At 31.9% G+C, this 23,191-nt stretch overlaps 1 protein-coding gene across 3 annotated transcripts in view; it reads left to right on the plus strand.

The window, feature by feature from the left end:
- STRN3 (striatin 3) overlaps positions 1-23,191 on the plus strand; it is a 114,282-nt gene that overhangs the window by 73,799 nt on the left and 17,292 nt on the right. For 2 of the 3 annotated variants that reach the window (XM_065900586.1, XM_065900605.1), the window contains 5 exons: positions 2,398-2,527; positions 3,752-3,893; positions 9,119-9,229; positions 17,963-18,100; positions 22,252-22,385. In XM_065900586.1, coding sequence (XP_065756658.1) covers positions 2,398-2,527; positions 3,752-3,893; positions 9,119-9,229; positions 17,963-18,100; positions 22,252-22,385 — 655 coding nt within the window. The remainder of the gene's footprint in view (positions 1-2,397; positions 2,528-3,751; positions 3,894-9,118; positions 9,230-17,962; positions 18,101-22,251; positions 22,386-23,191) is intronic. The other variant, XM_065900595.1, reaches the window with a different exon arrangement.

Raw genomic sequence — 23,191 nt, forward strand, 5'->3', positions numbered from 1 at the left:
GTTTCAAAAAGAGAGAACAGGTAAACTGGTGTTGAAAAAATTTTTTAAAGAGTAATTTTAAAAAATTCTGGAATATATTTATAGAATGTGTTTCCAAGGATGTTTGTTTCCACATTGAAAGGATTTCTCCCAGTTACACTATAAAGTTAATTTTAAAAAATCCATACAAAGACCATCATCGTGAATGCTAAAAAGAAAACATCTCAAGAGAAACGGCATGGTAGCTTGCAAGTAGGGCAAAGTCTCAGACCCTTCACAGTCCATGGTTGCTTTAATTTCCATTTTGCTAAAGACTAATGTTGAGCATCTGTGTATGCCATCCACATATCTTTTGATACAGGATCTGTTTGAATAATTTCCCCATTTTTTCATCGTTTTATTTGTTATTGTTGAGATTTAAGTGTTCTTTATATAGTCGTTCATTAAATGTGTGACTTGCAAATATTTTGTCCCAATCTGTAGACTTTTCTTTAAATTCTCTATAGTGTCTTTCAAAGAGCAAAAGTTTTTAATTTTGGGAAGTCTGATTCATCTGTTCTTTCTTTTATTGATTGTGCTGTTTGACTTTTAAACCTTGTACGTGTATTGTTGTGATGAAATACAGTTTTTAAAACCTGAAACGTGAGTTCTCACTTTAGAGACAGGAACTTCTATCCAAGGAACAATAATACTTTATCAAAGTTCAAAACAAAACTCTCATGTCTTAAATTTTTTATTTTTCTGTCATTGAAGTGCCAATTTTGTCAAATATTTTCTTTGCCTTTCATTTAATCCCCAGATAGCGAGACGTATTACTAATGTTGAACTGAAAAGTATGTGTTTTGTTATTGTGGTAGTTTTTTGTTTGTTCTTACTAATTTGCACTTGAAAAACACATCTCTTTCTACATTCAGTGTTGATACAGGTCCTTGAACCATGTGCTGGATTAGGCAGAGTATAATAGACCTATTAAAACCCTATGTCTGGGATGAAGTGAGAGTGGCATGGACATATATATATATACTACCCAATGTAAAATAGATAGCTAGTGGGAAGCAGCTGCATAGCACAGGGAGATCAGCTCGGTGCTTTGTGACCACCTAGAGGGGTGGGATAGGGAGGGTGGGAGGGAGATGCAAGAGGGAGGAGATATGGGGATATATGTATATGTATAGCTGATTCACTTTGTTATAAAGCAGAAACTAACACACCATTGTAAAGCAATTATCAATAAAGATGTTTAAAAAAATAGTCTGAATTGTATTATATCCTTAATTTGGACTAAGAACCAATCAGGGAGGGAAAAAACCCTAACTTTTAGACTATTATTCTTTTTGTTACCATGTACTGTTTGTATTAGTAAGGATATTTGAGGTCATCTAGTTTAACCCCCCCAGTTTACAGGTAAAGAAGTTGAGGCCGAAAGGTTTAAGTGACTTGACCAAATTCAGGCAGCTAAGTCAGTGGAAGAGTTGAGACTTTCATTGTGAGAGTCTGTGTTCAGCTGAAGCTTTCACCGTTCTGTTGCAGCCTCTGTTTTTAGACATTTAAACAACTATTTGAAAACCTTTTTTGTACATAGAGGAGGAATTCAGATTATAGTTTTAAAATGACTTCGTAAGTAGATAAAAATAGATTATCACTGTTACCTGTTATATGAGTGGTTCTGAAACACTTCAAAGTTTTTTTTTTTAAGTAGTTTTTCTTTTTCCCCCTTAAGTATTTATTTATTTATTTGGCTGCGCCGGGTCTTAGTTGTGGCATGTGGAATCTTTTACTTGTGGCACGCAAGCTGTTAGTTGTGGCATGCGGGATCTAATAGTTTCCTGGCCAGGGATCAAACCCGGGCCCCCTGCATTGGGACCACCGAGTCTTAACTGCTGGACCACCAGGTTAAGTCCTGAAAGTATTTCTTTAGTATTTTAATAATCCTGTTTTCTAGGTAAGGAAATCTGTAAAATGGATTGGAATGTTCTATATCTGATTTACCATAACTTTAAATCTGAGCATCCCGATAAAGTTCAGTTTTAGTCGTAAACATTTGCACCAAGCTGTAAGAGGTTGTAGAGCTATAAGAAATGCTGAGTTTAAGTTGCTTGCTCATAATGGCTTTATTTTGAGAAATAATAGCACACTTGAGTGCCTAATACTGTAGGGTTTTTATTTTGATGCAGCAATTACTTAAAGTATTTTCATTGTAGAAACTTAACAACTGCTTTTATTGATAGATACTTTAACTGTAGAACATAAATGATCTTTCAAACATTTTTGTGTAGAATATTTAGATAATACATTATAAGTAAGTTTTCATTTGAATCTCTCTACTACCTTCAAGTACTATTTTAAAATAGGAGACAGAAAGAAATATTAGAATTAATCATTGGAATATTTTGGTTCATCATTTTTCCTCTCTTACAGGCCTTCTGGTGACGTTCTTGAGACATTCAATTTCTTAGAAAATGCTGATGACAGCGATGAAGAAGAGGAAAATGACATGATTGAAGGCATCCCAGAAGGAAAAGACAAACATCGGATAAATAAACACAAAGTAAGAATTCAATTTTCTATTCTTATTAGCTAAAATGTATGTAGTCATGTATTTGGAATAGAAAATTTCAAGATGTCTTTTGTTACATTGAGAGTGATCATTTATTATGTCACTTGGAAGTTTTATATAGTCAGTTCTTATTGAATTACCTACACATAGTACAAATTATTTGCTGTATTATAAATGGCAAGAAAGGGTCTGTTTTTATAGGACTAGTCCAGTGATTTGAAACTTTTTTTAAAAAGTTACATCCTTTCCACTCCTGTCACAATTAAGAATCACTGCTGAAGTCTCTCTCTTCCTGTACAGTAAACAAGTGGTAAATTGTAACTGAAGTGGGGTGGTACTCCCACCCTGGGTGAGGGAGTAAACTAAGAATTGTAAATGTACGTGTCAACACTTATTGTTTGTTAAGGATTAATAAAAATTTGCTTTTGCTCATAACCTAAGAAACAGGTTTATGTATTTTAGTGTTGATGCGGGTTAGCTATAAGAGCAAAAGTAGATTAAATGAAATATGTGTGAATTGTCATAATAGTGTACAGTATTTCAAGTATGTTTTTTAAAAAAAAAAGTTGATGGGTTCTGTTGTGGTTCTTTGAGATTTTACAGTAATATGGGAAAAATGCCAGTGTTTCTCAGAAGCTTCCAGTCTATAAAAGCAGTTTTCAACCTTTCTGCCAAATTTCATGTGTATAACACACTCATATGTGGAGCATAGGTGAATAGAGATTTTGATCCTTCCCTATTTTTTTTGTTCTGGGAAGCACTACTATAAATACCACAGCTGTTGACTTGCATTAATGTCCTTATTAACTATGCCATATCCTTATATGTTACGGACTGCCTGTGCAGTTCTCAGTGAATGAGGTCAATTCAACACAACATGTTAGAATGTAAGTTAGTGCATGGGTCTTTTGGTACCTGTGAATCTATTGTAATTAGAGAAGTTCTTTGTAAGAATCATCATACTTGAAGATTAAGATTTTAACCATTCTTATTACCACATTGCTTGCATCACATTTTATAACAGTGTTCACACAGCACTGTTGACAACCATTTATTTAGGGTATAATTTGGGATTGGTGAACTATGTGGAAAATCTAAAATTTTGTATCTAATCTAAAAATGGGAGTGCAAATGTAAAGATAATTGTGTGAAAACATAAAGGACTCCTTCACAACTTAGCATAAAGGTAATTCTTGGCTTATGTTCCATTTACAGATAGGTAATGAAGGTTTAGCTGCTGACCTAACCGATGATCCTGATACTGAGGAAGCACTGAAAGAATTTGATTTTTTAGTGTCTGCTGAGGACGGTGAAGGAGCTGGAGAAGCACGGAGTTCAGGGGATGGCACAGAATGGGGTAAGGTGATAAAGAAATGGGGGTGGGAAATCATCTAGCCCTTAAAGTTGTATTTTATTAAATATAATATGTGGAATGTGTATATCTGAATGTATGGTGGCAGTTAAACTGAGAGCAAAGAGGAGAGTGGTATTGAATAATTTCAGAGTATTTTGCACCAATTTATTTAGATTTGGTGACTAAACTTTAATATATGGCTTTTGGTGGATTTTGATTTTTTGAAATTTGTCGATTTAAAGTTGAAATATTTAGTCAATTTAGAGATCCAATTCCTTTCTTCTTAGCAGATTTTTTTTAAAGCATGTATGTAGTTTTAAACATTCCTATGATTTAATTTGGTAATGAACCTGGGTTTCAAGAAGATAACTCTTTTCAGTATTCCTGTATGGTATTATCTGATTTATTGCTAGGAAGTAATAAAGCTACTAATCTTGAATTATAGCTCTATATTGAGCAAGATTTATTGAAGTATTAAACTTCATTACCTGTAATATTCAGTGTACAAATGCATTAGAGCCTAGCCTTTGGAAGTGATACCTACTGCTAATAATAATCCAGCCATAACTAAAAGGGATAAAACAGTTCTATTTATACAGGGTTTAAAAACCCATTAGAAAGTAAAATAAAAGTGTACAAAGTATTTTAAGATAATAGCTGAGGTCCAGTATGTTATTCCTATTAAAAATGTTCATTTAATCATCATTTAATATCAACACGTTACCTGGTAGGGAGAACTCAAATTGTGTTTACAGAGCTTTATTGGAGAAGGTTACTAAGTGCCTTAATGCATATTTCACATGAATACCAAAGTTGCTTAGTTACTAGCAAGGGGAATTATCACTAGATTTTTATAAACTACTTTGGTAATAAGGAAACACACTTGGAGTTTTTTAAAATGCCTCACTTATATGTTGAAGCTGAATATTGCTAACAGCAGGAGAGACAAGACCTAAGAGGTAATGTTTATTGACTATCCTGATACAAATTGAGTACTTAAAAGATCTGAATTTTGTTATCAGCTTTCTCATTGTTTATGATTCTCAAGCATTGTTTTCAGATCTTTACTTCTGTCTTCTAAAGGGAAAGAGGAGACATACTAATTGAAAGTATTAAAAAATTCCACAATTACTTTCTAGACTTCGAATATACATTTTTGTACTTACTATTTGAAAATAGCTATGTTATAGAAATTTTCCCTTCTTAAGAATTAGCTTTGCTCAAGAACAAGAATTAACCTTGCTCCAGAAAAGTAAAAGTATGTTTTCTTCTAACTTCTCTGTGCAATCCATTCAAAGTTGGAAATACCTTATTTTTTTCCGAAAGTTTCTAAAATACTGTTTATTTTTTTCTGGATTTTAAAATAATTATATAAATATATTTAAATTGTATAACTACATAATTATTTTATAATTCCTGTGTTTTTTAGGAGGTTTAGAACCCACAGATACATGTGAAGAAGAAAATTAAAAATCACCTGTAACACTGCTATATAGAGAGAATCATGGTTAATATTTGTATCTTTATTTAACAAGGATTTTGCTGCGTGCTGATATATAAACCACAGTTTCCACTTAATATATTATTCTTCTGCAACATCATTTTCAATAACTGCATAGTATTCTTGATGGAATATGTTCCACTATTTCTTTAACTCTGCTGTACTGTTGTACATTTAGATTATTTTTATTAAAGAAAAAAACGATCAAAAGCAGTTTTCAAACATCTGTATAGCTAAATCTTGGCACATATCCATTCCTATTTTCTTCACCTAAAATTGCTGGAAGTTTAACTGTCCATCAGAAGAATACATAAAAATTTCAGGAATGTAATTTGTATAAAATGGCATTATTTCTATAATCAAAGTACTATATTATGTGCAGTTGATTGTCTTTCTGTCCAGAGACTTCTGGCTGTAGAGCAGAGTTTCAAGAGAGGACCTAATTAGTGTGAATGACAAGTGTCGATACTTTATTTACCTTTACTGTTAATATTTGAGAGTGACCTGAACCTTCTTGTGTAATTGGAAGTAACCAACAAAGTCTCTTCCTTCTGGACAAGTCTAAAACACCTTTAAGGCATTTTAAGTTCTTGAGAAGGAAAGGACTCTGTTAAGAACAAAATGGTTCAAGTAGTTTCTTTCCTTAAGAAATGAAAATTATCAAAGGATCTATGCAGTGATTTTGAATTTATCATTTTTACTCAACAGGTGTCATACTCAGTTTTTTTCAAAACAAAGAGACTGGATATACAAATACCCCTTTATATTTATTTAATTCATTTACTTAAAATTTGAATTTACTTACAAATGGGAAGGTGATGCTTTTCAGATAAATTACTGGGTAAAGGACACAGTTGTTGTTGTTGTTGTTTTTTAAAGTAAATAGTCTGTCATAATGAAACATCCCAGTATTCACCCACATTGGATAATCTATGTTATTTTTTATTTTGTATACTAGCAGTCTACTCGGGTACCTAATTTTGAATCCTTTTATCCTATGAAACCACTGCTTTTAGAAAGCTTTTAAATCTTTTTCTTCTTCTGTCATCTACATTAGGTTGTCTGGGTTTAATTTTAGTAGTTTTTACTTCTTGGCATAATCAGAAATATTGTGAGCATTTCTAATTTCGGTATTTCTCTCATGGAGACTAGGCATTTTAAGGTTGTTTAGTTATTGTCTCCTACACTTTGAAACTGTGGTCTGTAGAATATATAGGACTACAAAATACCAAATGTTTGTATTTAAATATAATGAATAAAGTACTGAATGTTTGCATAAAGTTAGTTACCAATTTATGCTATATTAAGTAGATTTGTATAATTCCTTTGCTTTGGTAGTTAGAATCACCATAACAAAATTTTAGGCCTTTGTGGTTTTGAGTTGTCAGGGGTCATTTTTTTGGTGCATATTTGTGTTTTCTTTTAAACAAGAAAGTTCCTGCAACTGATTCAACCTCATTTCTTGGTATTTTTTTTTCCCCCTAGATTTTTTAAAAACAGAATTAATATGTAGAAGATTATGCTGCTTCTTCCATTTTGCTCTTAACTATTTCTTATAAGTAATATCAAATCAGCTGTTACCTACCAGGCAAGTTTCAGGATGTTTGTGCACATATGCATTCACCAACCTTTTCTTTGCACTGCCTTAAGTTTACCTTTGTTTTCTAGATTTGAATTTACCTTGCAAGTAGTATTTGTATTTTTCTTATGCTTATCCTTTTTTATTCCCTTTGCTTTTTCACTTCACTACCTTTTGCTACTCCAGTTAGAGCTATTCGCAGATTTATTTTTCTACAAAGGTCTTTTTAAAAACATATTAAATTTTACTGTTTTATCTAACTTCCAGTGTAAAGTATATACCACTTAAATTTTTTGTTGTTGTTTCTATGAGGTTTAACAAAGTTTGCTCAAAATGTGTCCATTTGTCACTTTTAAAAGTAAGAATTGTAAGCTTTATTGAGTACAAGCGATTCTTTAGATCACATTTTTTCTTAGAGTATTTGATAAAGTGACAGAACGGATTCCTGATATAGCATTGTTTTCATGATTAGAGTACATGAAAAGTGGATTTTCTATTTAAATCATTATTACAGCTGTATTACAAACAGTATTACAGTTTGCAGATTTGACAAATAATCGTGTAAATTTCAGGCTTGAACAACCTAGTTTCAGGTAATTCGAGTTAGCAAATTTGTGGATTTAGCTTTTTACATACTGACTACCTAAGATCATAGTACCATAAGGGAGAAAGTGATGACAATTATAGTAGGAAAAGCTCAAGGTACAGTAAATTGAATTTCTGTGTACCTTTGGCTTGCGGGATCGTGGTTCTTCAACCAGGGATTGAACCCGGGCCCTGGCAGTGAAAGCACCAAATCCTAACCAATGGACTGCCAGGGAATTTCCCTGTGTACCATTTAAATATGAGAATTTTTTATGTTTACTTACATACAACTATCTATAAGGAAAAAAGGCTTTTTTTATGTCCACTGTATAGATGCAATCAGTGAGTCCTAGGGAGTTTATAAGGCTTGTAAGCCAGAATATAATGAGTTAACAAAAATTTTTAAAGTATGTTTTCTCTAAAATCTTCCTCTTATGTCAGTCTTCTTGATTGACTTAGCCTATGTGTTATGGTATAATTTTTATTTAATAACAGGGTTAAATAAGCTCTTAGTTGTTCTTTAACAAAATGTTAAACTTCCTAATAACAGCTTTCAACTTAAACAGTAAGTTTAAAACTTAAAGGATGGAAAAGCCTTTAATGCCTAAAATAATTCAAATAGACATATTTTTATTCTGCTTCTTTTTAATGCTGTTTTTCCTTTAGTTTACTATAGGGTAAATTTATTCTAGGCACAAGTATTTACTTAAAACAAATACGGATTTGTTTATTCAGCTAAAATAGCTAAAGTATCATCCTTAGCAGATTTACAGCAATGTATGTTTTCACTTCTCCATACTTTTCACTGCTTTTATCTTACCCTAAAAGTATCAACTCTTAAAAAGTTCTTCAGTGGAATTTGAGTTTTGTTTTTTTGTTTTTTTTTTGCTAATCTTAGTTGTAGACCAATGGAAGAAGGTAATGAGATGTTGAACTGTTTGGGTGGGGTGGGGGCAGAGGTGGGATTCTCTGAATGCTTTGTATGGATTATTCGAAACATTGTAGTTTGGAATATATGTATGTATTATATTGGACTAGAATGCCTCTCCATTAGTACAGTTATTTTGTGCATGCAGAATCAATGTGACAGAAGGTGCATGAATATTTTCATCAATAAAATGGCACTGACCTTTCTAGCTTGCACTTTTATGAGTAGTTCGCATGTAATTCATTCATTTGCTTTTATGATGCTGGCTGAATAATTTTTTATTAACATTTTTATAAAGATGCAGTGATCTATTTTTGTATAACATTAGATTTCTAATGTCAGTCCATTGTAAGAATATCAGTTATTGAAAGAATAATAACCTTCAAATTTGTGATTCATAGAAATGAAGCACCATTTAACTTTTGTTAGTGGTATTAAATGTTTAGAAACTTACTAGATTAGCTTTTAGAGTTTGAGTTGTGAATACCAAAACTGAGACTGCACCTTTAAAGTACTTTGAATATATGCTATTAGTACATTTTTATTATGATTATATAAAGCTATAACAGTTTACTGCCAACAGCTTGCATTGCCAACTGCTGATTTTTTTTCTTTTAATAATATGCTGCATGTAGATAAAGATGACCTCTCCCCAACTACTGAGGTTTGGGATGTAGACCAGGGACTAATAAGTAAACTGAAGGAACAGTACAAGAAGGAACGAAAGGGGAAGAAAGGGGTAAAGAGTAAGTGCAGATTCTATTATAATTTTTGTATACCAATCTTTGAGAAAAAAAAATTCTTCAGTTCTGATTTTTTTGTCTACTTCTTTTTGTTTTATAAAGGGGGCAACTAACTTTAAACTTTGTCTGTTGTATAATTGAAATTTATTTGAATGTAATTTAGGTTATGTTATTGATCAAGTGGGAAATCATTTTAAATATGTGGATAAGGATGAAGGAAGAATTTCAGGGTTTTTGTCTGTATTTTAAGCTTTAAAAAGTTTACCAAACTGTAAGGAATATTGGCCTTGTGATGAAAAATAATAGAAATCTGTTCAAAAGGAAGAAAGTATAAATTTCTATGTTGATACATAGGGTATTACTGCTATAACCAGCTCATGTCCAGGTTACATTTCTTAGTTTCAGAATTCCAAAATACAGTGAATAGGAAAGCCCTTTCCATAGTTTGTGCTTTCTAGCCTTAATCCAACCACAAACAACAACAGTAGCAAAAAAAAAAAGCTCTCCTAGGTAGTATTTTCTTGGCTACTCTGATGGAGTAAGGCCAGAGGAGAGGGTAGTGGTGGCAGTAGGGTTTGTTTGGTCAATGGCTGAGTGTCTTTGGGTACCTCAGTGTATTTTTCACTGTTAATATCCTAACCAATGAATGTATTATAAAAGTATAAATTTAGCTACAGCACATCTCAAAGAAGTAATTCATTTCCATTTTGTGAATCAAGCTTAAGAACAGTCGCATGAAAATCATCTTCAGACCTATGAGTATTAAATGGAGAAACTGAAGTTTAGTTTTGGGAAACTTTATTTTGAACTGGCCATTGAATCCTGCCAGTCTAAATTTTTTGACTGTGTGTAGGAGAAAACAGTAGACTTCAATGGCAAAAACCATGTAGGCATTCTTTCATATTCCTTTCTTTGGTGACAAATATATTAATTTATGAGATGGCAGTTGCAGTGGAAAAGGGTGTAAGTTTTCTTCAGTGAAGCAGTTTTTGAATGGTTTAATTTATTGTGGAGGTAAATAAGGAATTTGGGGGATTTTACGTGTTGTGCGCTCTTATAACCTTATGCTTATTTATGTTATTGCATGTGAATAAAAAGATAAACTGTTCTCTAAGAAGTTTCATATTTTATGTTGAACTGCTTACCATATTTAAAAATGTTTAATGCTGGGCGGGGACTGTGTTCAGCTCTAACATCACTTACCTATATAATTAATGCATGTTGAGTACAAAAGTACTTTTGCATGATTGGCCATTTTAATATAGATACAATGACATTAGAATTTTAGGGTTTAGATCTTTTTTTTTTTAAGAAATAGTTTATTTGAATATTAGATTACTTATTTTCTGTATGTTATTCATAAACTGACTTACCTGCTGAAGATTTCTTTAGAAAATGCTAGGTAGTATTGCTTTTAATTTAAAATATAGATACCCCATTTTTTCCCTGATAGAATGTGTTTAGATCTATACACATTTTTTTTCTTTTTAACAAATTGAAGATTTGTGGCAACCCTGTATTTTTTTTTAGCAAGAGTATTTTAAATTAAAGTATGTACATTTTTTAGAGACATAATTCTGTGCACACTTAATACAGTACAGTATAGTGTACACATAACTTTTATATGCACCAGGAAACCAGAAAATTCATGTGACTCGCTTTATTGTGATATTTGCTTTATTGCAGTGGTCTGGAACTGAACCCTCAATATATGCAAGATATGCCTGTACCTTTTTGAGGTTTAGAAAGAAGATATAAGTCAACTTAAGGTTTTTTAGTTGTAGGTTTTACATTTTTCCAAAAAATGTTTTTTATTGAAAAAAATACCTGTTTAATTAAGAACTATTAGAAACAGATGAACTGAAACTAAAGTCTAAAATCCCCATAAAATTTTAATTTAATTAATTTTCTTTAGTAGGATCATAATATGCAGTTTTGTTATTTGCCTACTTAGCTAACAGTTATACCATTTCATGTCAATAAATATTCCACTGTATAACGTTTTCCAGTTTCTTTATACCAAGCTACCCTGTTGTCAAGCAGAATATTGCAGAACCTAATATGTGAAATGGGTGAAAGGGAACTACTGTGATTAAATCAGGATCTGGAGACCTCACGGCCATGCCCTGAGGTTCTCATGTCTCAATACGATTTTATTACCAAAATGTGTACTGTGTTATTCAACCAGTCCCCTTTAATTTTGATTTTGTATCTGTTTTCTCAAAAAAAAAAAAAAAACTAACTTTATATAGCCATAAAAATAGAACATGCTTATGATTCAAACAATACAAGTAGTATGTAGAGACACAAAGAAGTAAAAATCACCTTCAGTCCTACAACTCAGATATTAATATTTGGCATATATTCTTCCAACTTTTTCTAAATGTCTTTATACATAAACCTCCTTTAACAATTTCCGACAAGAATATCATATTGTTTTTAACTCGTTTTTTCGTAATTTTCATAGTCATCTAAATATAATTTTAGTGGTTATATAGTATTGCATTTTGTGAATTTAACCTAGCCTCCATTAGTTAATCCTTCAGATTGTTTCTCATTTTTACTGTTTTTATAAACACCAGTGCTTTTAAGTTTACCCATGTATGTAGATATAAAGATGAGGTTTCCAACACTGTCTCAGGAGTGAATAATTAGGAAATAATAAATTAATGTTTCTCTTTATACTTCCTTTGTGAATTAGTTAAATAAAAACTTTTTGCTCTTTAATATAGAGTTCACCTTGAAAATGTTGGTTCTGAATCCCTGCCATGGAAATAAATTTTTTTTTAATTGATGGATAATAAACTTAGGTCTTAATCCAGGTAGAACATCATGTTAATGCTAAGATACAATTTTACATGAAAAGATAATTCATGAATTTCCTTAGCATTCTTATTATCTATTTTTGTTGGGTTTTCTTCTGATATTTTTGCAGATGTGGCTTTGTATAAGTTAGAATAATTCATAAACTTCAGCCTTTTCTTTTTTTTCTTTATTCCAAAATGTGAATGAATCACACCTGTTGGATCATAGCACTAAGTTTCTACAGAGTTTTTTCCAGCTTCTTAAAGGGAAGAAAATTATTTGCTAACTTTACCGTATGAAATCAGATATAATCCAATCTAAATGCCTTTTTTTTTTAATGGGAAAAAAAGTGGTGAGAATGCCAACTGTTTAACTTTGTAAAGACTCAACCATGATTTGACTATTAAAAATGGAAAGACTTCTAAAATCAAGAGGCAGGAAGCTAATGTTTATCTATCTTCCAGTTTGTTCACTCCATTTCACCCTTCTTTTTTCCCACCTAAGGCAAAAGAAAATAAAAGTGACATCCTTGCCTTGGACTGTAGATACAATTCAGTATTAATTTTCTTTTTCTTTTTCTTACTTTTTCTATTAGTATTTCTAAGAGTCAACACCATGAAACTAAAGAGACTTGATACAGTTATTTTGGTCTTAAGCTTCAGAAGGGTTAAGCTTCCTTTTCCTTGTAACTTTTTATTTTGACATAACTTCAGGCTTAAGGAAAAGTTGCAAGAATAGGGTAAAGAATTCCGTGCACTTTCACAGTTTCTTTAAATGTTAACATTTTCGACATTTGCTTTATCCCTTCTCTCTTTAAATATGTACCTTTATTATTTTGAACAGTTCAGAAAACTGAGTAAGTAGTAGACATGTTGCTCCTTAGATACCTTAGCGCATGTTACTTGAGCACAAACACATTCTCCTATATGACCACAGTACAATGATGAAAATCAGGGAATTAAGTGATATAATGCTATTATCTAATCTAAAACTCTGTTTTCTGTAATCTTTAAATAATTTCTAAGCTTTCTGTAATTGGGAAAGGGAGTGAGGGGGGGTTCTGAATTAATCTTTTGTCAAAATCTTGGTTTGATAGGATTTTTCTAGCTTTCTATGGTCTCCTTTTTTGCAGTATTTTATGTCTCAGTAAAAACATGTAAATCAATAACAAAAATCACACTGTGTATAGCAACTGAAGTAAGGGTAAAGCATCTGAAATTTAGAACCTGTATTTAGAATATGAAGGAGGAGGGTAAAAATCTTTTAAGACTTTGGTATTTGTTTTGGTTTTTCAACATGGAAAGTTTAAATTGTGGATTGTAATATGTTTTCCTTTAATAGATAGTCTTATTCTTGCTTATTGTTATTGCTATGCTGTTTTATACTTATAAAATTGAGGCTTATAAAGAAGATTAGATTATTTCGTGTCCTTTCTTCAAAAGATTTGTGTTTCAAAGATTCACATATAAATGAGCATCCCTGGATCATTTTCTAGTTTTCCTTTTTTTAAAAAAGTTTCATATTAGTATTTGTCGTTTGCTATTCCAGATTCAGGATGACAGACTGTCAAGAGGGAATATAATATTCTTGTAAATTGTGACTTAAGTCCAATCATCTATATATTAGGCATTTTAGAACATTTAAGGTGAAATTATTATTTTGTAGCAATAACTTTCAGTAAGCCTATAAAAGCACCTTGGCACATACTATAAAATGACTGTGATGATTAACCTCCTTCTCTTTTGGAGAGAGTCCATAAAACTGTTCACTATTCTCTTGCATCAAATCAAAGACAAACAGTTGTTTCATAGATAAGGGATATTATTTTCAGCTAAGAAACGCAGTTGTTTTATATTTCTGGCTTCAATTTCACACTTCTAAAACAGACCACTCTTCAACTCAGGTTTCTTTCTCTTTTTTTTCTCCCCCAAGAAAATAATTTAGGTATTTTGACAAGGGGGAGAAAGTATTTTGATGCTCTTTCAGTCAGGACACATTTTTAAACTGCAGAATCACTTTGCAGCTAAACTATTTTTTCCTTAATATTATGATGTCATTTTTTTTAAGATGACATTTGTCATGTCAAAGCTTTCTTTTAATTAAGATGATAGAAAATACAACAGGTCAAGCAAACATGACGTAACTAAACCTTATTCTAAAAATAAACTTATCTTTTCCAGATTGCCTGCTAAACATTTGGTTTCACTTCAGAATATAAGGCTGATTAACAAAGGGAGAACAGTAGATTGAGAAAGGGAAAACAGTAGATTCAGTAAAAAAAAAAAAAAAAAAATTACTGTTTTACTTAATAGAGTCATGGAAAGATAGATTTCATGTCATGAGTGTGTATGTTTGTGAGTGAATTTAAAAACACTAACACACACAAAATAAAAAATAAAAATAAAAACACTAACAGCAGTTGTCAGTCCATAGTTTGGCTTACACATGGCATACTGTTTTTCGTTTTCCTAGAATCTGTTTAGATGATTGTGCTTTTTTTGTTTTTGATTGTGCATTTGTATAGACTTGATGGTCGTGGTTAAGAGATAGATGGGTTGTTTTATTATTCATAGTGGTAAAAGGACAGTTTTTCTTGGTGTTACAATTAGAAAGAGTATTTCTTCTATAGATTAGAGTAATAATTGAGAATCAACTTTTGTTTAATTAATACCTAATGAGTCTTCAATTATACCCTTGAATATTTTTATAATATTATGTATAGCATTCTATTACACTAATATGATTACAATTTTCTCATTATTGATAGTCAGACTTCAAATTTTTTATTTGAAATTGCATTTCATTACAATTACTGTATTTAGAATACAGGATAGATTTAGAAAGAGAATGAAAGAGCATTAAATGTAGTTAGTTGAAAGATGTTCTACAAAGTAGGTGCTAGATAGGACTGTTACATCTGGTTAAGAAATCTGCTTTCATCTTTTAGCAGTTTTTGAGAAACTAGAATTAAAGTAGGGACATTCCTATCTTTCCTAAACTTGCCACTGTGCCAAACAGAAACTAATGTTTGGCTATAGTATGCAAGCCAAAAAAAGTAATAATTATATAATTTGGGATCCTCAGTTTGAACATGAATTAACTTTCATGTTGTCTCCTGCTTTCCTTTTCTTCCATATTTCCCAGTCCATGTGTTCAGGAAGATATGACTTACCTGTAATGATAAAACTTTTTCTTGTCTTAATTATATTTAGCTATCATATGATGAAATTATTTATAAGTAATATCTAATAAAGTCAAATTTATGGTATACATAAGTATGATAAGAGTGAGCAGAGAAAGATCAACAAAGGCTCACAGAGGAGATGGAAGTATGTGCAGGAAGTATTCTCACCTTTCTAAGGGATAGGTAAGGACAGATATGACAAAATATGGTAGAAAGAACCTTGGTGAATATTGATACTATAGGGAAACTGCTCTGATTTGAAAATTAGGGAGATTTGTATTGTGGAGCACTGAAAGATGAGATTGGTTAGGAAAATAGGATCAGCGCATATGAAGCACATATAGGGTTAAGTACAAGATTTTAGTTAGCTTTGATTCAAAGAGTGCTGAAGTGCTGTTTGTGGTTTCAGAGTAAGGAATGATATGATAAATGTGATAATTTTGGAAAACTAATCTAGCTGTAGTATTCAAATTTGATTAAAGACAAATGGAGCTGGGAGAGAGGAAAACCAATTAGGAACCTTCTGCAGTAATTCATAAGAATGCAAGCTTTGACTAGAATAAAGTCAATAGCAAGAAAGAGATTAATCTGAAAAATATTTTTTTATAATATGTTTTATTTATTTTTAATTTTTTAAATTTACTTTTGACTGCATTGGGTCTTCGTTGCTGTGCGTGGGCTTTCTCTAGTTGTGGCGAGCAGGGGCTACTCTTTGTTGCAGTGCAGGGGCTACTCTTTGTTGCAGTGCACGGGCTTCTCGTTGCGGTGGCTTCTCTTGCTGCGGAGCACAGGCTCTAGGCACACAGGCTCAGTAGTTGTGGCACACGGGTTCTAGAGCGCACGGGTTTTAGTAGTTGCGACGCGTGGGCTCAGTAGTTGTGGCTTGCGGGCTCTAGGGTGCGCAGACTTCAGTAGTTGTGACGTGCAGGCTTAGTTGCTCTGCAGTATGTGGGATCTTCCTGGACCAGGGATCGAACCTGTGTCCCCTGTGTCGGCAGGCGGATTCTTAACCACTGTACCACCAGGGAAGTCCCTGAAGAATACTTTAAAGGAGGATTCTATTTAAAAACAGATCTCCCCCCTCTCCTCATAAGTTGAAAAGGAATTCTTAAGGTATGGGTGCAGGGCTTCCCTGCACTATGGAGCCCGCGAGCCACAATTACTGAGCCCGCGTGCCACAACTGCTGAAGCCCACTTGCTTAGAGCCCATGCTCCGCATCAAGAGAAGCCACCACAATGAGAAGCTCGCACACTGCAACGAAGAGAAGCCCCTGCTCGCCACAACTAGAGAAAGCCCACGAGCAGCAATGAAGACCCAACACAGCCAAAAATATAAATTAAAAAAAAAGAAAGAAAGAAAGAAAAAAGATGTGGTTGCAGAATTTTAAGAACAGAAATCAAGTCAATGATGTTGGTACTCATAAGTGGGAAAGTTATAAAGGAGAGCTATTTTGTGAGAAAGGATAACATTCATCTTCTTTCATGTTGAATTTCACTGATGGTTAGACTTCCAGTTGGCAGTTTTTCATTTATTAGAGAATTTGTTTACAGTCACTTCATTGTCGGGGAAAATCCTCAGATAATAACTGAGTTTTCTCCATTATAATTACTTTAGGAAATTCAGACTACTTGACATTTTGCATACAGTAGAGTTGCTCAAGCATTTCTAAGAAGCTAGGGATTACTGTGAAATAGAGTTAATAAATGTATAAGATTCCACCTATTTCTGTTAAGCCTTATAATCTCACTATCTGGCATTCTGTTAGGGATACATAAATGAATGATAGTTCCTATAGAATTACTAATATTCTCATAGCCATAGTGAAATTTAATAATTATGTAGTCTAATTAGTCCATTAATGTTGACATTAGTAAATAAGGTCATAAAGTGTGGCCTTGGATTTGCCTATTTTAATTGTTTTCACTTTATATTGACTATAAAGCATTTTCTTTTGTCTTTTCAAATTATTTTTTCTGACATTCTTAAAAGTATTTTCTTTCAAAATACATAAGAGAAATGATTCTCCTGTCATTTCTAAATTTCACAGTTTTAAAGACATCCCACAGTACTGTAGATGCTACTGAGTTTTGCATATTTGGGCCTGAATTACCCATGCAACAGCTGAAATTCTCTCCTTAAACTTATGGCCTATGACAATGTTGACTTTTTATACTATGATGAGGAACTAAGAGAGCTCATGGGTAAATCAGGTTTTTCAAATTTGGGAAAAGTGAAAAAACATTTTGAGGAAAATTGGAGTTGATTTGTTAATGACATATTTGTGTGAATATGGCAGGAAAATATCCACATAAACACAGGGAAAGTTAATTGTTTGTTGCACCCTCATAAAAATCATTTGTACTAATTTCTTTGTTAATGTTTTAAAATAATGGATTAAGTTGGAAAAACTCATGTTTTATTCTTTACACTGTTAAATGGTAACTTAAACACCAAAATTTTTTGTTTTAATGGTACCTTCTGTGTCTGTGAGCTTAGAACTTTGGTTGTGTGACAGAAGACTCAATTTTATGTATATATGTATCTCCACAGAAATAGTGAATATCTTAAATATTTAAATTATTGGGGGGTTGGTATGGAAAATTGAAGACATCTTTGATTATTGGAGATTTTTATAACTGGAACTTCTTAAAAATAGCCTATTTTGTTAGTAAGTAGGTTTTTAAGGCTGCTAGCAAGTCAAGCGGTAGCTGTTACATGAACCTCTGCTGCTGACATTAATTTACAGGGGTCGACAGGACAAAACTCTACGACATGATAGCTGATCTGGGAGATGATGAGCTGCCCCTCATCCCTTCAGGATTCATAAATCAGTCTAGGTCAGCCTCTACTAGAACTGATCATGAAGGTGCAAGAGCAGAGGAAGGTACAAAATTTAGCTGTCATGTTTATTTACGTTGCAGAAGACATTAATTCCAAATCACATCTCCTTAATATTATAAACTTGCTGCTATTTTAAAATGATCAGTTTATATGATCTTCAGAGAAGGTGTTGGGCAAGCTCTTGGTGTAATTGTCCTAAGGGATTTTGAAATTTTTGGCTTCTGTGCCTTTATAATTTTTTTGTTTGCTTTTGATGTTAGGTGGAGTTGTTTCATATATCATTTCAAAGTACCTTTCTGAACTGTGACTTTAGCTTACAGATCTAGTAGCAGAGAAATAGTAGACTTGAAATAGTACATATGGAAAAGAACTATTTAGTCATTTTGTCATATTGCTTACATTTAGTAACTAATAATAACTGTCACTGATTAGGAGACAACTAAGTGCCAGAGATTGCGCTTGGAACTTTACATGTATTATTTCTCTCTCTCTATATGTATGTATATATATATAAAACAGTTGCCTGATTTAATCATTTTAGAATAAGGCAACATCATTATTCTTTAACCTGTTGCCAGGTATATACTACTTGTAATGAATTTTCTAAAATTTCCCTAAATTAGAAATGTACAGGAAATGAAAATACTATTTAGGCATTTTTTTCCATAATTGATTTTAGCTGAAGGTATGTAGATGTACTTGAGTAATTGATAAATCTAGGTCTAGATAGTTATAATTCTAAGTAATGAGACTGAATTCTTACCAAAGGTTTATTGTGATATATAATACATATATATAAAGGATAGTCCATTATCTAATAATTTGGTATAGATTGAATTTCATTGATATTTCTCCTTTTGCTCTGTAAGGTAATTTGATAGCCCAGTCAAAAAATTTTGAATACATCTTATTCTCTTCTAAGGGTTCTCTACTAGTACATTTTCCTTAAAGTTAAATAATTTTTCATTTTTCCTTTACAGTCAATCATCTCTGCATGCATTTACCACTCATCATAATCTAGGGATATTTGAGGAAGGATAAAGAAAATCACTAAAATAATAAAACCAAAACAAAACATATTAAAGCATGAAAAGCAACAGGAAAAGTAAAAGTCTATTGATTTTTCCTAGATCTCTTTCCCACTGTTAAGCTATTTTCCTGTTTTACTTTAGGAAGTATTTTCTAAAATGCATATACCAGCTCCATTATTCTTCATTTTATGCATTTAGTAATGGTTTACCAAACAGTGCATAGGAAAACTTGCTAAAATTTTTGTAGTTAACACTGTACATAAACTGCAGATTTTACAGCTTAAGGCAAGGCCGTATTAGCAGGAATTAGGGACCCTTTTAAATGTTTCAAACCAATGACCAAAAAACAGTCAAGACTCATGCTACACAAAAACCAATTTAGAACTTGTATGTATGTTTATGTCTAATTGTGCTTTTTAAAGAAAAGATGTAACTCAGTGATCTATTAATAGTGGAAGGTCTAGGGGGTGGGAAGATAAGCATAACCTTATTACACTTTTTAAAGGGTAAATATTATTAGAATTTGTTACTAAAAAAGATTCAAGTTCAGCTTTGACTTAGAGCTAAGAAGGGAACATTAGAGTTCATAATCTCTTATTTTCTGTGGCCATCTCCAACTTTATGCATTCCTATTGAAGGCCGTGTCATACCTCATTGTATAAAGAAAAAAATATCTGTTTTCAAGGAGAGAAACTTATACACGTTACAACATTTCAGACAATTTTTAGTTAAGACTTAAGGTATACCATGTTGCCGCTGGCATGGATGGAATCAGTTACTGAGCTGTGTTCTTTAGATTTGATAAAATTGAAGGAGATAGGAAGAGTTTGATATATGAGCTACAGGTTTCCTTGGTCATTAGTGTCCATATAAAAGGAGGATTAATTTAAAAAGTACACAAAGGACCTTGTTGTAAGACCTCGTTTTATGGACCCTAAGATTTCCGTAAAGGGAAATGCTAATATGATAATAGTTTTCTTAAATTGCTTGATGAAATCTTTTAGGCTGTCTAATAAAAGGTATCATAATTTATATCATTAAAAACTGCTCCTTTTAATAATTTTTCTTTGAATTGCTAATAACATTTTTATGCTTATGTAATCATGTGCTATAGGTAATTATGTTAACATTAATAAAATGAATTTATAGAATAGAAATTAATTCCCTCTGTAAAGAAACAAGGGCAGATAAATTGAGTATTTATTATGATTGCTATATGCCACAGTAATGGGTGATTGTGGAAAGGAGAAATACAGCTTAAAAGATTTTTTTTCACTGAGATGTATATGTAGTAAATGCTGAGTGAGCAGGATAGCTTGCTATATATAAATGGATATATGTGTATAGAGATAGAGAACTGTAGTTATGTGATTAATTAGAAATTGGTATACTTTTTATTTAATACAATTAATCTAAAACTCTAATAAAACTAGCTAATATTGCTTAGACACTTCCCTTCACATGCTCTTAAATTGGCCATTAACTGATAAGAAATATCTCTGCAAAAAGAATATGTAATAATGCAGAATAATTAGTTACCATGTTAAAGTTACCAATACTTTATTGGGCATTTATCAAAAGTTCTGTTATTGAGTGTTTGTGTAATTGTGAGTGGGAGGAATTGTGGCATTTTGTTCTAACTTGTCTTAGAAACAAATTCTGAGCTTAAAAGAAAAACATGTCCTTGTACTGGCTAAAAATGCTTTGAGAAAGTAATACCTAATGAATTTTATATAATTGTTCTTAAACATAATTTTAAACTATTGATTTTATAATTCTCAGCTGCTCTGGTATTACCAATAACTGCATACTAGATAGTGATAGGAAGGATCAGTGCTATAGATTATTTAGATTCAGTAGGTATAGTCATTATAAAATTAATTAAATACTACTATCCCTATGTGTATTTTCTTTCTGATTTACCCTATATCAGTTGCTGACACACAGCTTCATTTTAGAAATGTCATTCAGGACCCTATTTGAATCAAATTATATAGCTTACTTTGATATTACAGATTACTTTAATAAATAATACGATATTCTAAGAAAGGATGAATTTTACTTTTGCCATAGTATATATCTAGGAGAAGTTGACTTGTATCTTCTCAGAATATTTTCAGTAGTATTAGTGATGACTGACAAGTTTTATGACATCTGTTATGTTTCCTGTAGTGTATTAAATTTATATCATCATCTTTTATAGGAATTTTTCAAAATTGATAAATAGCTTGAATTTTTTAATTTGCTCATGGATTTTAAATATGTATTGATATGTTGAGTTGTTTTGTATTACAATGATTTATGTACTTTCCCGTTGTATTTTAAGATTAAAATTTTGCTTTTAAAGCATGTTTGAAATGATACGGAGAATTATTGCTCATACTATAACTGTAATAGCAAAATTTATAGTAGTGTAGTTATTCTAATTATGGCAGTGTTTGATTTTAATCGGTCCAAGTACCAGAAGTTTAAAGTGCTATCCATAGTCAGTATAGATTCGTTATTTTATTTTAGAAGTATGATGGTAAATAAAAGGGAAGTTAAAATAAAAAAACATAGTCAAAGTTTGAAAGCTGGAAGCCATTCTGAAGATCACATACATTAACCTTTTGGGGAAAGAAAACGGACAGTGATGGTAGAACTGCCCTTTTCCTAGACCATTGCTGTTACTGAAGAAATCTGAGCAATTTAAGGCTTCACTTCAGTAAGCTGATACACTGTATTGCAGACTGGAAACTCTTTACATGTGAACACTTATATTAATTTTTACCAGGGACTAGAATACCTAGCACTTTCAAGCAAATATGATAGAAAGCAAAAGGACTTAGCAACAACCTATTATGTTTTAAAAATACTATAATTATAGTTGGACCAAAGTGATAAGTGATGTAAATAGACAAAGGTTTTGTGCCCCACCTCCCACCCTGAAATAATATATCTAGTGCACATTTGATTTGTGGGAAATTATGTTCAGTTCCAAAATAAACACTTGTTTTTTACTACACAGTAATAGGATTTTTTGAGTGGAAGAAATGAGGGAAGTGGGAAAAAAATTAATTATATTACTGAATATTGTAACTGTTAAGTGCTTACATTTCCCCCACAATATTGTCTTGTACTGTATGATTTTTCAGCATTTAAGAAGCGGTTTTGTTCTTTATAGCTGAACCAATAACGTTTCCATCTGGAGGAGGCAAGTCATTTATTATGGGTTCTGATGATGTTTTGTTAAGTGTACTGGGCCTTGGAGACCTTGCAGACTTGACGGTAACAAATGATGCAGACTATAGTTATGATGTAAGTGCAGTTTTATTTTTAATTTTTTAATGATTTAATAGAAGGCTCCTTGTTTTTTGGAAACACTTATAAAACAGAATTAATGTCAAGGTGCATGGAAAAGATAAGTTTAAGTGTGACATTGTGTTTATTTGAAGTGACATGTAGTTTTTTTCTTATAACTACTTTCTTTGTGGTGTTTAAATTATTTCTTAGGTATTGTGGTGGATTAGTTAGGAGTTTGGGGTGATTGATTACCTTAAAATATTGGTTGATAAATATCTACCTGAGTAGTCAACTCTCAATTACCTACTCAAATTAAGCCATATTTTGCTGTTAAGAGAAAAATAGGTAACCCGAATCACTTATTTGCCTTCAGGATAATTCTTAAAAAGCACATTTTATTGTTGAACTTTTTTTTTAAAGGATAATGTTAGAGTTAGTTTGTCATTTCCTGAATATTTAGTCCTTCATTTGAGGGATGGGGAGAGGATGGAGAGGACGTGGGAAGGACAATGTTAGAGGTGAAACTAGTCTTGGGTTAAATTTTTTATAGACAATAAACATTCAATCGAGAGTTAACTATACTTGCTTAGATTTTGTATTAGTGAATTTGCAGCTTTTCAGCAAATTAATTTTTTTCCTTTCATAACAAAGTCCTTTTTTCTACATTTTATACTTACGTTAGCATGCTTTTTTAGAGACATCAGCCTTGGTGGGCTGGATTATTCTCATTAATACTTTTAAAGTATATAAGCAACTAAATTCCAATAAACTTGACTACTTTAGAAGTGGTTTCACAGCCTGTCTTTACAGATGGAGAAATG

Source organism: Phocoena phocoena, chromosome 2, assembly GCF_963924675.1.
Source record: "Phocoena phocoena chromosome 2, mPhoPho1.1, whole genome shotgun sequence".
Lineage (NCBI taxonomy): Eukaryota > Metazoa > Chordata > Mammalia > Artiodactyla > Phocoenidae > Phocoena > Phocoena phocoena.